We start from the raw sequence: 14,014 nt of genomic DNA on the forward strand, positions 1-14,014 counted from the left end.
CATGACTGATTTGCATATGGCTGTTTCCAAACTGGAATGGCATGGTGAGCAAAAAAACGATGAATTTAAGCCCAGATCTCTGTACTCGGGGGAATGTATGAGATTGTTCTGCATTCTGTCCATCAATTGTTGTTTTTGCAATTGTCACCCTGAGTGGGACAGGTATGCCCAGACGTGGTTCCAGTGCTCTCCATGCCACTGGAGTCAAGCTAACTTGGCTGATGAGGGCTGAAAGCCTGAAACCGGTCCTAGGGTGCTTGTTTCCAGTCCAGGGAGGACCTGGCCTGGCAGTTTGGACTGGACTGTTCCCATTGGGTGCGGGGTGAAGACTGATTTGCATATGGCTGTGTTGAAACTGGAATGGCATGGTGAGCAAAAAACGATGGATTTAGGCCCACATCTCTGTACTGTATGACATTGTTCTGCATTCTGTCCATCAATCGATGTTTTTGCGAAAATTAGAATGGAGCAGAGACACCTTACTATTGAGAATGTTTGACTGACGCATTGAGATTATTTTTTTTCCTCACAATTCATAACATTTTATAGATATTATTGAAGACTTTCCAGCATATATTGGGCCATGTAAAAAAAGTTACATGAACAGCCAGTATACAGTACGTCATTTGGACGTTGAGGGGGTGTGACTGATGGAACACTGCTTATGTCTTACTAGCCTCATGTTGACCCCACGGTAACGGTGTTTAAGACTTATTTATATAGTGGGAATTGCATACAATAAAAAGTGCCCTGGCACTGGTTAGCTGAAAGGAGTGAAGTTATGCCATTTGAAATAGATATGTTTTCAGCAGCTTACGGAACTTCCAGTGTTTTTATTCAGCCCTGAGGGAAATGGTGAGACTGTTCCATAATGTTATAGCCAATACAGAAAAGGCTCTGCTGCCCTTCCTTATTAGTTTACATTTAGGAGTGGTTAAGAGTGAAGCTTGTCCAGATCTCAGTTTCCTCCTTGGGAGGTAACGCCATAATTTCTCAGAGAAGCTTATTGGGCCTGTTTGATAAAAGCTCGATGAGCTATGCAGGGTGTTTGAGTACTCTCTAACTTATCAGCAGCTAATATAACTCTTTCAAGGTGGCAGAGGCTGAATCATATTTCTCCTTCCTGTTATGAGCCAATTATGCACTCGTTGGAGACTCATCAATGTTTTAGCAGGAAGTCCCAGGTATAGTACCTTACATTAGTCCAGACTTGATAGGATCAATGCCCAAACTACCGACTGGTGGGTTTACCTGGGTTTTAATGGCATTGCTTTTAAATGTAGAAAACAAGTCAATGATACCAATGATACACATTTGTTCATGCTCAATTCAGAGTGTCTTGTCATTTTAAAAATATTTGCTGTGGGAACAGATACAGGTGTGCCACCCATATCTTCAGGCCCCCAATTTTGTACCTTTGTTTGGAGAGGAGATCAAAACACAGTAATGGTGTTTTGTCACAGTTCAATTTTAGTGCAGTTGTGCGCATCCAATTCTTGACTTGCATACGATTGTGGAAATTTCTGGCCGCCGACATTAAATCTTCATCTACTGATACCACTATCTGTGAATCATCTGTATAGGACATTAAGGGTAGCCCAAAATTATGTATTCATTTTGCTAGCGGAGAGATGTAAAGGTTAAACAGTGTAGGGCTTAGAATGGAGCCCTTGAGGCACTCTGTATGTTAAACCTCTCTGTTTAGAGAGAGGGGAGGCCTTCCTAACAGTCTTTGTTCAATTAATTGGGAATAAGGACAACCGATCCAAGGCATTTCCTCTAACTACCAATATTTTCTAGCCTGGTTATCAGAGTTAGGTGGGAGACTGTGTCAAATGCAGCACTAGGACTCAATAGAATATATGCTGCATTATGGTCCTTATCCAACAGGTTCCTGGTGTTAGCTAACACAGTTACAAGGGTGGTCTCTATATAACGAAGGGACCGAAACCCAGCCTTAGCTTAGTCCAATAAGTTATTATATTATATATGTTTAACCAGTTGCCTGTTAATTTCCTTTTTGATTTTTTTTGCTGCAAAAGAGAGATGGGGGGATAGACCTATAGTTAGAAAGTTGCTCTGGATCAGCATGTGTATTTTTTTTTTAGAATTGAGTCAGTTTTTATTGGCAGAGCACTTGGTCAAAAGCAGTACACAGCACGCCGCCTACAACCCAAATGGGCCAGCCGTGCCAAAGTTAACAATGGAGAAAGTACAGACAACAATGTAAATGCGAAACTCAAAAGGGGAAATACACAGCAAGCCGCCTACTACCCATCTGCATTATAAGAGGGACAAGGGGAGTTAATCCGTAGCCCATATGTTTACAAAAAACTGTTAAAATCATTAAAGCGCATATCATGTCTACACAGCGTGCCGACATCGATGATGAGCTGCTGAATCGTATGACTTGCCATTTTACAAAACCTGAAAACAACAAATACTACCCCAAAAGGCAAATAAAAATCAAAAACCACCCCCACCCCCCTCCCCGACCCCATCCGAATGAGCCAGTAACCCAAGGGCAATGCAGCCAGAGGCAAAGCTATCAGGAACATGATACGATACTGGTGCCTTCCTCCAAATCCTGGGAATCCAGGATCAATCTTAAAAAGCGCAGGTATTTGGGGCAAGTCAGTTCTCGAAACTCACAGGAGAGGATAGATATAAAGGGGGCCCAAATCTTAAAGTACTCTGACTTTTCTCCCAAGGTTGCCATCAATAATCTTTCCATGCCTAGTAAAACCCCCAGCTGTTGGAGTCACTGCAGATGGTCAGGGATTCTATCCGAGTTCCAGCAAGAAGGATGAACTCGATGGGCAACGTTAAGAGCTAAGGCCATCTGCCTACACTTGGTAGAGCATATAGGGAATGTCAATGCATTAGGAAGACCAAGCACTGTATAATCAGGGAATCTAGAGATGGCAGTGTCAAAGGCCCGATCGACCACATCCAAAATCCGTTCCCAGTACCTAGTGAGTTTTGGGCAATGCCATAAGAGATGGAGGTTGACACAGCCGCTCCAACACAAGCGATCACACTGGGAGTTCCATTTCTGTATGCGGGAGGGCGTATAATACCAGTAGGAAATTATTTTGAATGACATCTCAGTATGTCCTGTGGAGTGTGCTGTGTTGTGAGTTTTGTAAAAGATATTATTCCATTTCTTGTCTGAGAGTGCACGACCCAACTCCTTCTCCCACCCCCTCTGGCCAGCAGATCGGCCCTTATGCAGGGTCATAGATAAGTATGAGTAGATTTCGGAGAGATAAGTTTCTTATCATCTTTTTTGAGGAACAGACATTTATCAAACGGGGTCATAGGTCTGCCAGCGTGAGGACGGTTGGGGGCACCAGGCAGCCAGTGCCACATGTATTTTTTAAATAAGAAACATTGGATTTTCTTCTATAATTTGGGACATGTGGCAGTAACAATTGCCTGGTTGTATAATTCAGTTAGCAGTGGTGCAAACAAATCAGCTCCTATATGGAATCAGGAGGCTGAGCAGGAATCCAGTGGTCAACCAAATGTAATTGTCAAAATCATATCCTGTGCTGCTTCAACTCAAAATCTGTCAATGGATAAACTAACTTTGATTGAATCAATTCTTTGTTCCTCTGATCACTTCCAGTGAAGCTGATACAAATCTTATCTATCTGCTCCTAAACAAAGGATGAAACAGTTTCAGATAGTGTCAGAGCTACCAAGTTCGATGTCCGAGAAGACTGGAAATCACATAGGGGCTTATTAGCGGGAACCTCGTTAAAATTATCGCCGTTTTAGCAGCAGGGAACTGCTACTAAAATGGCGATAATGGGCTTGCTAATATGCGTTATAGAATTCCCATAGAAGCCCAGGTTAGATGTCCTGCACATCTAACCTGGGCTTCTATTGGAATTCTATAACGCATATTAGCAAGTCCATTATCACAGTTTTAGCAGCAATTTCCTGCCGCTAAAACAGCGATAATTCTAACGAGGTTCTTGCTAATATGCCCCATACTTTTTATTAGCTTAAACACTTCCCTGTCAATATTTCTCGCTGCTATGATTTTATATGTGAAATATGCATAATTTGTTATACCTTTATAATTCATGTTAATGTACAGATTTAATATTTTTTAATCCCGTCTTTTCCCAAACCCTTTCAAACTCTTTACATCTTCTTTTTGCCATGGTGAACTCCCTGAAGTACCCGAGAGGGGACGGGACACTCCTTCTAGATCTCTTGGTTGGTAATGGTGCAATGGTGTGTAGTGCTTCCGTTACCTAATTGCTGAATTCAGTCGCTTGTTTTAGACCATGTTCTGCCTGTTGTCAGTCTAATTGCCTGTTGGGTCAATGAATATATAGACAAAGTCATATTGAATTTAATTCCATAATTGTCAGACCAAACTATCATTACGAGTGACCTAACAGACATAGGGGCCGATTAGGATGGCGGACGGACTTGCGTCCGTCCGCCATCCCAGAGGTGGAGGGACCGTCCGCATGGACTGCGGAGGTCCCTCCATGCAAATCAGGATGTGACCGCCACCCTGGCGGTCACATCCTGGATATTTAACATTGCGGCGGGTGCTGCTTCAAGCAGCACCCGCCGCAATGTTAAAAGTGCATGTGTAACATTTACATGCACAAAGCGGCAGGCACCGTGCGGTGCCTGCCGCTTTGTGCATGTAAATGCTGGGGGGTACCATAGGTACCCCCCATGTGCACCCCCCACCCGCCTACGCCCTGGGGGCCCGCAACGGGCCCCCAAAAGCAAAAGTACACATGCTTTTCCACGGCGGAAAAACCGCAGCGGAAAAGCATGTTTACTAATGCTTCCTAATTTAGCTTGCGGTGTCTGATAGACACTGCCAGCCAAAGGAGAGCTTTTCCGCCGCGGTTGTAATCCGACCGCGGCGGAAAAGCAGTGGACAGAATCCAAGACCCACCAGCCATCGTAATGCGGCGGTGGGTCTTTGGTGACTCCGCAGAGGATTTTCCGCCTCCTCCGGGCCGGCGGTGGCTTCCGCCGGCCCGGAGGAGGCGGAAAATCCTCTATCATAATCGGCCCCATAGTTTGGTTTGTGGTAAGTAAATATGAGGTTGATGGTGGGCCCTTTTTCATGTTTGAACATGATCACGAGTGGCTCCAAATTTAAGGCATATAGAGAGTGTTCCAATTCTAAAGTTTCAACACAACCTCTGGCATCCCATTTTATAATAAAATCTCCTAGCACACAGAGATTATTTGATGTAATAGAATCAGCTAATGCGAAGCTGAAACCCACACAATATCCTTGGAGGATAATATAATATTTGAAAGACCGCATAACATAATAGGAGAGGCAGTGGTGAGGCAGTGGTAAGCCAGGCTACACACTCCTCTTCCAATATAATTGGCATCCTGTGATGTTCCTATTTATAGGAAGCATATAGTTGATGCACAGGCACGCAGTGAGAGTACTCTGGCAGGCACAGCTGTATATTACTATTGTTGTATTTTCACTGTGTTATTATAGTTACTACAGTGACTATTATCCTGTTTTCTTGTAATTCTAGCCTCAATTCTTCTGTTGATTAATTGTGTCTAGCTGACAGCTTTATTTGATGAGTGGTTTGTGATACTTGGCATTCATTGTTAGATATTCACTGGGGTTTATCTCTGATTTCATTATGCAAAATGTCCCTGTGCCCCGTTTCTTCCCATCATCTCCTGCTGAACCTCCACTCTTCTGGTTAAAATGGAGAAAAAAAGTGTTTGGTCACTACGCTTGTGTGTGTGGGACATTTCTCAGTACTGAGAAATAGGCTTCTTTGCTCATGCACTGCTTAGAGTCGGAGGATCAGATAGTCTTTGAGCATCTTATTGATCTTTCGTAGAGTGATTCATCTAGTCTAAATGAATATGAATAGTGGATCAGGAAATTAAACTTGCATTTTCTTCCCAAGGTGAGTACCGTTCTATAACAATGTCACTTTGGGAGGAGAATGCAAAGACAAGATAAATCAATAGAACAGTATATTACGGTGTTACGGAAATTAGCATCCACTTGCAACTTTGGTGTATCTCTAGAGAAGTGACTAGAAGTAGAAATCAGTACTACAACTAACAATTCTCACTTACATATCATGATCCCTGGTGAAATTTGTGTAGTCCTTTTCATGCTCCAAGATAGAGACCTCAAATAGAGGATGTCAAGGTGTATCAGGATGGTGTGCTAATCTTTGGTGTTCATCTTGAGGAACATAATGCTAGGCTAAGAAAAGTCCTGGGAAAATTGTGTGAAACGGGCTTCACACTCAGGGGAGATACATTCAGGTTTGATGTTCAAGAGATTGAATTTGAATACTTAGATAGTTGATCTCTGCGTCTGGAATTAAACCCAAAGTATCCCTGGTCGACACCATTTGTAATCTTCACGCCCCTTAAAACAAGGAAGAGCTGGTGAAATTTGTGGGGATGACGGAGTCCTATAATAAATATGCTAAAATAGAAAGTAGATGTGAAGGAGAAGAAAATTATATATTCACTTCCAGGCCCTTGAGTGGTGTGGAGTGTAACTATTCGGTTGTGGAAAAGGAAGCCCTGGGCAGTGCACAGATTGAGAAATTTTTGTTGGGGGAAAGAAATGTTCACCAAGAAGGGTATAGACTTTGTTTCACACCCGATACGGAAAGGGGTGGTTGCATTGCAGGAATTTGATTTCGTAGTGTCCTATTTGTCTGGTGTCAGTAACATTTTTGGTTGACTGTCTATCAAGATTAGGGGATGTTGAAATTGAAATGTTTGAGGAAGGAGAGTGGTTTGGTGGTGAGGAATTTGACGAAAAGATCCGTGTATGTTTAATTACCGAAGGGTTGATTTCTGAGGGAGACTGGAAAGAAAGGTTGGTGAATTATGAAGTGTTGCAAAAGGTTGTGGCGATGATTTCAGTTAGGTGGTGTGAAAAGAAAGATTGTGAGGATGAACTGAAAAGCTATTGGCAGGTTAGAGAGAACTTGGCTGTTGTGGATGGTCTTATGCAGAGGGGAAGTAAATTGGTTCCCCCATATAAACTAAGAGACAAGTTGTTGAATAATGCTCAAGCCACTTATATGGGTATTGCCAAGACAAAATAGAGAATTAGAGAAGCTTATTGGTGACTTGCCATGGATATGCATATATTAAGATAAGTTAGGAATTGTGTAGAATTCTCATGCAGAAATTTTAAAGAGTAGGACACAGCCAATGATAGTGAAGGAACAGACCAATGGCCTGTGGCCTGTGGTCAGACCTTGCTGTTGACATTTTAGGCCCATTGAGATTGAAGTCTCATGGCCATTATATTTTGGTATGTTTTGATATGTTTTCACAGTGGCCAGAAATCAAGGTGGTAAATTCTGTTTAATCAGGTGTAATCATTGATTTCTTTGAAGAACTCTTTGAGAGAGAGGGATTCCCATTGTCTCTACTCTCAGCGTTGTCTAGGCGTTCCTGAGAAGTAGAGGAATTAAAGCAATGGAGTAGTTGAGAGAGTTGTAAAAGTACTTAAAGAGACTACAACAGGCTCTTGTGTCTGGTTTGAACTGGGAATTAGCTATGAGGAATAAGGTACGCGAGTACAGATTTACATCACATTCTTCTATGGGTGTGGCTCCTTTTCGAATATGTAAAGGAAGAGCTGCGAATATTGAGGTAACGCCCTCTTGGGTCACAACTAAAAGGTCTGTGGTGGATGACAGTGTTGGAAGCATGGAGAGGTGGAGAAAAAGAGAGGGAGAGAATGTAGAAAAGGAAAATGTGATTTGGTGAGAGAAAAGCAGTGAAAAGTACTGTTGTGAATGTAGGAGATTGGGTAATGTTCAAGTCACCCAGGAAAGATGGGAAAAACTCCAAGTTCAGTGAACAGTTCAGGGTCATCAAGGTTTTTCAAACGGCGGTGAAGTTTGGAATTTGAGTAGTGTTGCCAAATGTCAGCCCAATGGAGAAATGTTACTAGAACAAGTCTTGCACAAGAGAGTGTTACTAGACCACAATGTTCTACAAAAATTCCTCTCCAATTACAGGATTGTATTTGTTGAGGACTATGATTCAATTTTGGGATTCTGTTTTGTTGAGTTTTATTTATTCTTTCTAAGTTTAAGTTTCTTTCATTATTTGTGAAATATTGAGGAGGTGGTGATGTGGTGATCAGTATTTAATCTCTGATGCAGTGTGTTGGTATACAGGTAATAATACAAGTAACTTAGAATGTGGGTGGTTGCGCAGTGGAAATGCATTCGTTGATATAGACGGCAGTTGGAGTTGACATTGGATGTGGATGGGGAATCTGCTGTTAAGCGACCTAATAAACCTACATCTTAGCAGATACAGAGCCTTTGTTATCTTCATTTACAAGGGACTTGTCACACATCTCATTAGGAAATTCTTTGGTACCCACCTTAGAATCCCTTTGAAATTGACATAATTGGTTCTATACCTTTAGGTATTTCACCTTGTTGTGATGATAATAGAAACCAGATAGACTTTTGGGCAAGCTTTATCATAAACAGGAGAGTTTATGCCTTGTGAACTGTGATAAATATGTTTGTTTAACTGGACTAATGCTCTAGATATTACCTCTAAGCCCATGCCTGTTGTTCTATCTTTCCTAATTATATGGTATCCAGATGGGATAGCATTAAGTAATCCTAGGCCTGATGCACCAGTTAGCCATGTTTGTGTTAAACATAGAGGGCCAGATTTATCACACTTTTACACAATGCAATGCAGCAAGACACCTTGCTATGCTGCATGAAAGGGAGTGTGTTTAGGAATGTTCCATATTTAAGATTATATGGTGCATTCCTGTCCTCTGCTTGCGCTGGCGTACAGTGTACTGCCATGCATCAATGCAGGCACCCTTGTGCCATGGTGCAAGGGTGTCTGCATTGTAGGCATAATTGATTTTGTGCAGGAAGGGACACCTTCCTGGACCAAAATAATTCTCAGAGGCATTTTCCTCTTTCTATGCAGCACACTTAGAAAGCGGAAGCAACGAGGAGAAATAAAGATAGTGCTCGCTTGTTGCACCTCCCCTGAGAAAGGTTGGCATGAAGTGTGCACCTGCTACCATTGAATCAAGCATATTGTAACTCACAGCAATGCACTTGTTTGTATGAAACACACATTAGTGCACTAACCTTCCCTACTCTGATATCCGCGTTACTCATTCTACTCAAGTCCGCTTTCTTCCCGATCAAGGTGGGCAGCTTCATGTTGGCAAGAATCTCCTGAAGATCATATGTGTTCTCGATGGCAAGCTTTGGCAGTGTTAAATGAACATATCTGTGGAAAAGAACGAAAAAGGTAGTATGTAAATTTTTTTGAAGTTACTCAATAAAAAGTGGACCCGCCCTCCTATTGTTTTGGCCATGAGTGCATAAGCGTTCCCCATAAAGTAACAAAGTACAATGTGCCTCTAGTCCACCTGGAATGTGTCTGAGTAAAGCAATGAGGAAAAACTATGGGGATTGCCAAATGTTCAAGTTGGACAGATGTTACACAGGGAAATAAATAACATGACTGGGTGATTCTGAGATCTTCTACTTTGAGTCATAAAAAACTCAAAAAATGTCTTAGGCAGCATGTCCCCCTTAAAGGCCACCATTGCAAGCTGCGTACTGTTGTAGTGCTGAAATTACCAGGTTCAGAGTCTCGATTCAGGTCCTTAATTGCACCTCTTCTACATGCAATTACAAATGATTGTCCCTAGAATGGGGAATAACCATTCAGACCTGGAATTACTGAGTTCAAATCTGCATGGTTACCGCCGATTCCCAGGATAATTCCAGTACCATATCCCACCTCCTACAAGCAGACGGAAAATGGAAGCTGGGCGTCTGAGCGGGTTCGTCAGTGGGGCAGATTAGGCTGTGGGTCAGTTGGGGCTAGCATTACACCCTGTCCCAGACCCCCTGTCCTGTAGGTTAGAGCCAGGCTATGTTTGCGCCTACAGCGGCAGCCCAGCGGCAGCCCAGACCCCCACACGACTGTAACCAGCCATTAAAATAGAGCCCAGTGTTTCAGCTTCTAGCAATCTTGGGATATCTCTCCAAGTCTCCAGACTAGCTGCAATCCGCTACTAAGTGTTGAACTGACTTGATATCTAGAAAACTAATTTAGGAAAATGAAGGGAGAAGGATGACCCAATCATTAACAAAGCTGGCACTTAACAGGCAGCGCAGCTCCTCTACCACAATGGCTTTGAGAGAGACAAAGTTACCTTTAAATCATTGTGCATTGTATACAGAGCTCTGCATAGTGCGGGCCCTCTATCAATGCAAGAAAGATTTACCTGGTACAAGCCCACCAGGCTCCTTCGCTCGTCCAGTGTAAATCTGGCAACAACTACCAGATTTAAGAAATCCAGGATGGGTGGCAGGGCTTTCGGTACAGTAGCATCCCGCCTGTGGAATGAGCTACCCCAGAACATCAGGCAAGCCAATTCTCTGATGTGTTTCAGAAAGAGTCTGAAGACCTGGCTATTTGCTCAAATCTGAGATTACTGCACCCCCACACTCAGTTCCGTTTTCTGCTGATTTCATCTGATTAGGTTTTCCAAGCGCCAGGATACCCGTAGGGTGACAGTTTACGATACGATACGATACGATACGATTAACAACAGGACGAGAGAGAACACTTGTGCGACCCTCACTTCTACCTTCTCTAATAGTGGCCAGTGCTCTTGGAAAATGTAGACTATGAAGGAGCACTACAGGAGAGAGGGAGATCAAGAGGGAGTGAACATGCTCTTCAGTTTACCTGCTTCGAGTGTTGTCGAAAAACGAGGCGTAGTATTCAGCAGACAGTTCTGACTCGATCTGCTCCAAGGTCTTTCCATGGGTGGGTTGAACCAACAGAAGGAAGTCGTTCTCGCTGAGGGGAACCCTGATCACAAACAAGTTCTTCCGGTCGTCGTGCTTGAACTGGAAAATGCCGATGACGGACATCATGGGCACTGAGATCTTCCGGTTGCCATCAACCCAAAAGTCCTGAGGTTCTGCCACATGATAAGCGTCCATCACTTTTCCTAAAATCACAGGGCGGAACACATTGGAAGACCCATTTATTAACAATACCTAAGGGCACAGAATATCACACGATTTCACTCTTAGTCTCTTTCGTTCTTTTTAATCAGAAAGTATTTATTACTCTTTTACTATTTCATATGTCTGTATATGAAGCCTACTTTTGTTTTTTCATGTAAGACTGTACTGTATTGTATCTTTTAAGATCATTGAATGATTCAATAAAGAATGACTTGACTTAACAATGTAAGGCAAATAATATTTTCGGCATGGTTAAATCAGGTGAAACAAGTGGATCTCTGCATTTACCAAGAGTCACTGCGCTTTAAAGCCAGATTGTCGCACTGGATAGCCATAAGATCCCAACGGAAGGGGACATAAACGTCCCAAAAGCAAAGTTTTATCAAGGCATAAAGAAATTCCATGACATTCAGACTCGTTAAATATATTTATAATCAATGTTAATTTTGATGTGCTATAACAATAAATATATAAAAGGAGTTTACTTTCAAACTGCTTGGTTTTACTTAGACTCGGGAAAAATGTAAACTAAAAAAACAAAAGTTAGTTAGTTTCCTCAGGGTATATTTCTACTAAAACTGAGCAATGTAAAATTCATGTGTGACTGTAAAAATGTTAATTATCATTGATTTTTGTTTCTGGGTTTAATGGAGCGGTTGTGGAGGCAGGTATGAGCATTAGGATGCAGTCGAAAATTATGTCTTGCTATTCCAGTCACCCACCAAACGATTTTTTTTAAACTTTTAACCTGCATATTCGTGCAGATCGTAAGTTTTTAATACTACTACAGAGTGTTCTTGCACAAAACTAGGAACTGTGTTTTCCCACACTGAGGAGTCTACAAAAAATAATCAACTCCTATGATGTCAAGGATTGTATCAGAACAAATTATTTCCAAACTTAGGGGCATATTACCAATCGCCCTATTACCTAGCTGTTGCTAACACCAGTTAGCGACAGCTAATAGGCGATAGCGGGCATTTAGGGGCCCACTTTGCATGTCAGCGATAATTATCGCTAATGACATGCAAAGTGGGCGTGCCAAGATGTTAGCGACTGGAAACAGTCGCTAACATCGCTATCCCCTATTTCCAACTTTTGGAAATAATCTCGCTAAGCGCGATTATCTCCAAAAGCTAACGCCTGCCCAGAGCAGTTCTTAGCCATGTTATCCAATGGTAGGTGGATAACATGGCTAAGAGCATTTGCTCGGTAATGCATGAATATCGCGGACTTTTCAGCGATATTCATGCATTTCGGCCGATTTTTATCGCTTAGGAGATAAACCTGAATAATATCAAGGCTCCTAAGCGATAAAAATAGGCGAAGCTCGGCGATATAATTTTGCCCACTAACCAAGCTTAGCGATAATTATCGCTATAGCTTGGTAATCTGCCCCTCAATCCTCGAATAGTAAATTCCTAAACGCATGTTTAAACTTTAGCCTATGTTACCATCTAATCGCTACTGAGCCATCAGGAGCAACTGACATGATAACGTGTCACTCTTTTACATCCCCAAACTTGAATCTTAAGGAACCAAATATGTCTAAAATATGAAAAGTATCAAGGAACAGAAAAGATATGAAATACGTTGAGATTTGATGATAATTTGAAATGAAAATTTAGGTAAACCTCACCTGTTGACTAAGACCTCGATTACGCGTGCCATGGGACATTTCGACACCCATGGGTGTAGCGACAGCCAGTGGGTGGGAGTTTTCAGACCGCTCGGTGTTTTCTCCCAGTAAATATCATCAGGTCAAACCTGCTGATATTCTCGGATTAACCAGGGCATGCAAATTTTTTTGCTGAAAGTGTAGTGGGGAAAAGTCATAATGTGGGCATTTTATTGCACCTGCTAAAGTCCGAACACATGGGTATCAGTATTTAACAGGTGTGATAAACAATACCTGTTCATTTGAGGCACTCGTAATTGAGGCCTAAGTGATCTACATATCAACTAGCAAAATGAATTCCAAGGCTTGTGTTAGAAATGGGGATCTCTGGTTGGCTAGGGCTTGTGCCTAAGCCAGGCAAAAACCACCACTCTAGTTAGGGCAAGGGAGTTACACGCTGAAGATAGCACCTGCTCACCCCCTTGGTAGCTTGGCACGAGCAATCAGGCTTATCCCAGAGCCGATGTGTAAATCTTTTGCGCAACACACACACACAGCAGCAACACACCAAGCACACTACAAAAGAAACTACACAAGGTTATATAAAAATTAGCCTTTGTATTGACCAAAGCACATTATAATCATAATCACACATATACACTGTGCCAACTGGCACTGCAGTATTCACAGGGGATTATATACATGAAAGGGCCAATGTCAGAACCATCACAAAGCACAAGTAGTAAATAACACAACCAGTAACTACTAGTAAAATACTGTACTCAGCATTAGCAACATAAACACATTATGTCTGCATCACATTGGGCACAGATCACAATTAGGAGGGCACCTTAGTGACACTCCCTAGGTGCATACATCACCTTCCTTTAGGACCTTGCGCCCTCCTGGTACACACAGGTACAAACCTGACCCCAGACCAACTGGCCTTTGGCTGAGGCTCAAATGCCCTTTGTCCAAAATGTCAGGGCGTAACTGGGGCCTTCTGCTGGCCCTGTGGCTGCCTTGGCAGCAAGAACAAAGTGCGCAATGCACTGGGGCATGGGATGCAACTCACCCCTTCCTCAAGAAACAAACATGCCCCTGTTGTTGCAGCTGCCCGCGCTCTCACGGTGCAGCTGTAAAACAGAAACAGGCACTGGCACTATCGTGCATCTGGAGTCCCACTCTGGGACTCTACAAGAAATATTGCCCCCAACGTTGCAGCTGCCCTCCAACAGTGGGTCAGCTGAGTGAAAACTGCACCAACCGTGTGCCCTGCTTGCCCTCCTCACTGGGGCTTCTCCTGGTGCCTCCGATCGGCACCAGCAATGTGCAAGGA

General features: G+C 42.7%; 1 protein-coding gene across 2 annotated transcripts in view; it reads right to left on the bottom strand.

Moving 5' to 3' along the window:
• The window catches only part of AGT (angiotensinogen), a 143,550-nt gene that overhangs the window by 23,368 nt on the left and 106,168 nt on the right, over positions 1 to 14,014 (bottom strand). For both annotated transcript variants that reach the window (XM_078648794.1, XM_078648796.1), the window contains exons 3-4: positions 10,771 to 11,038; positions 9,150 to 9,294 (exon numbers count right to left, since the gene is read on the bottom strand). In XM_078648794.1, the coding sequence (XP_078504920.1) occupies positions 9,150 to 9,294; positions 10,771 to 11,038 (413 nt within the window). The remainder of the gene's footprint in view (positions 1 to 9,149; positions 9,295 to 10,770; positions 11,039 to 14,014) is intronic.

This window comes from Lissotriton helveticus, chromosome 6 (assembly GCF_964261635.1).
Source record: "Lissotriton helveticus chromosome 6, aLisHel1.1, whole genome shotgun sequence".
Taxonomy (NCBI): Eukaryota; Metazoa; Chordata; class Amphibia; order Caudata; family Salamandridae; genus Lissotriton; species Lissotriton helveticus.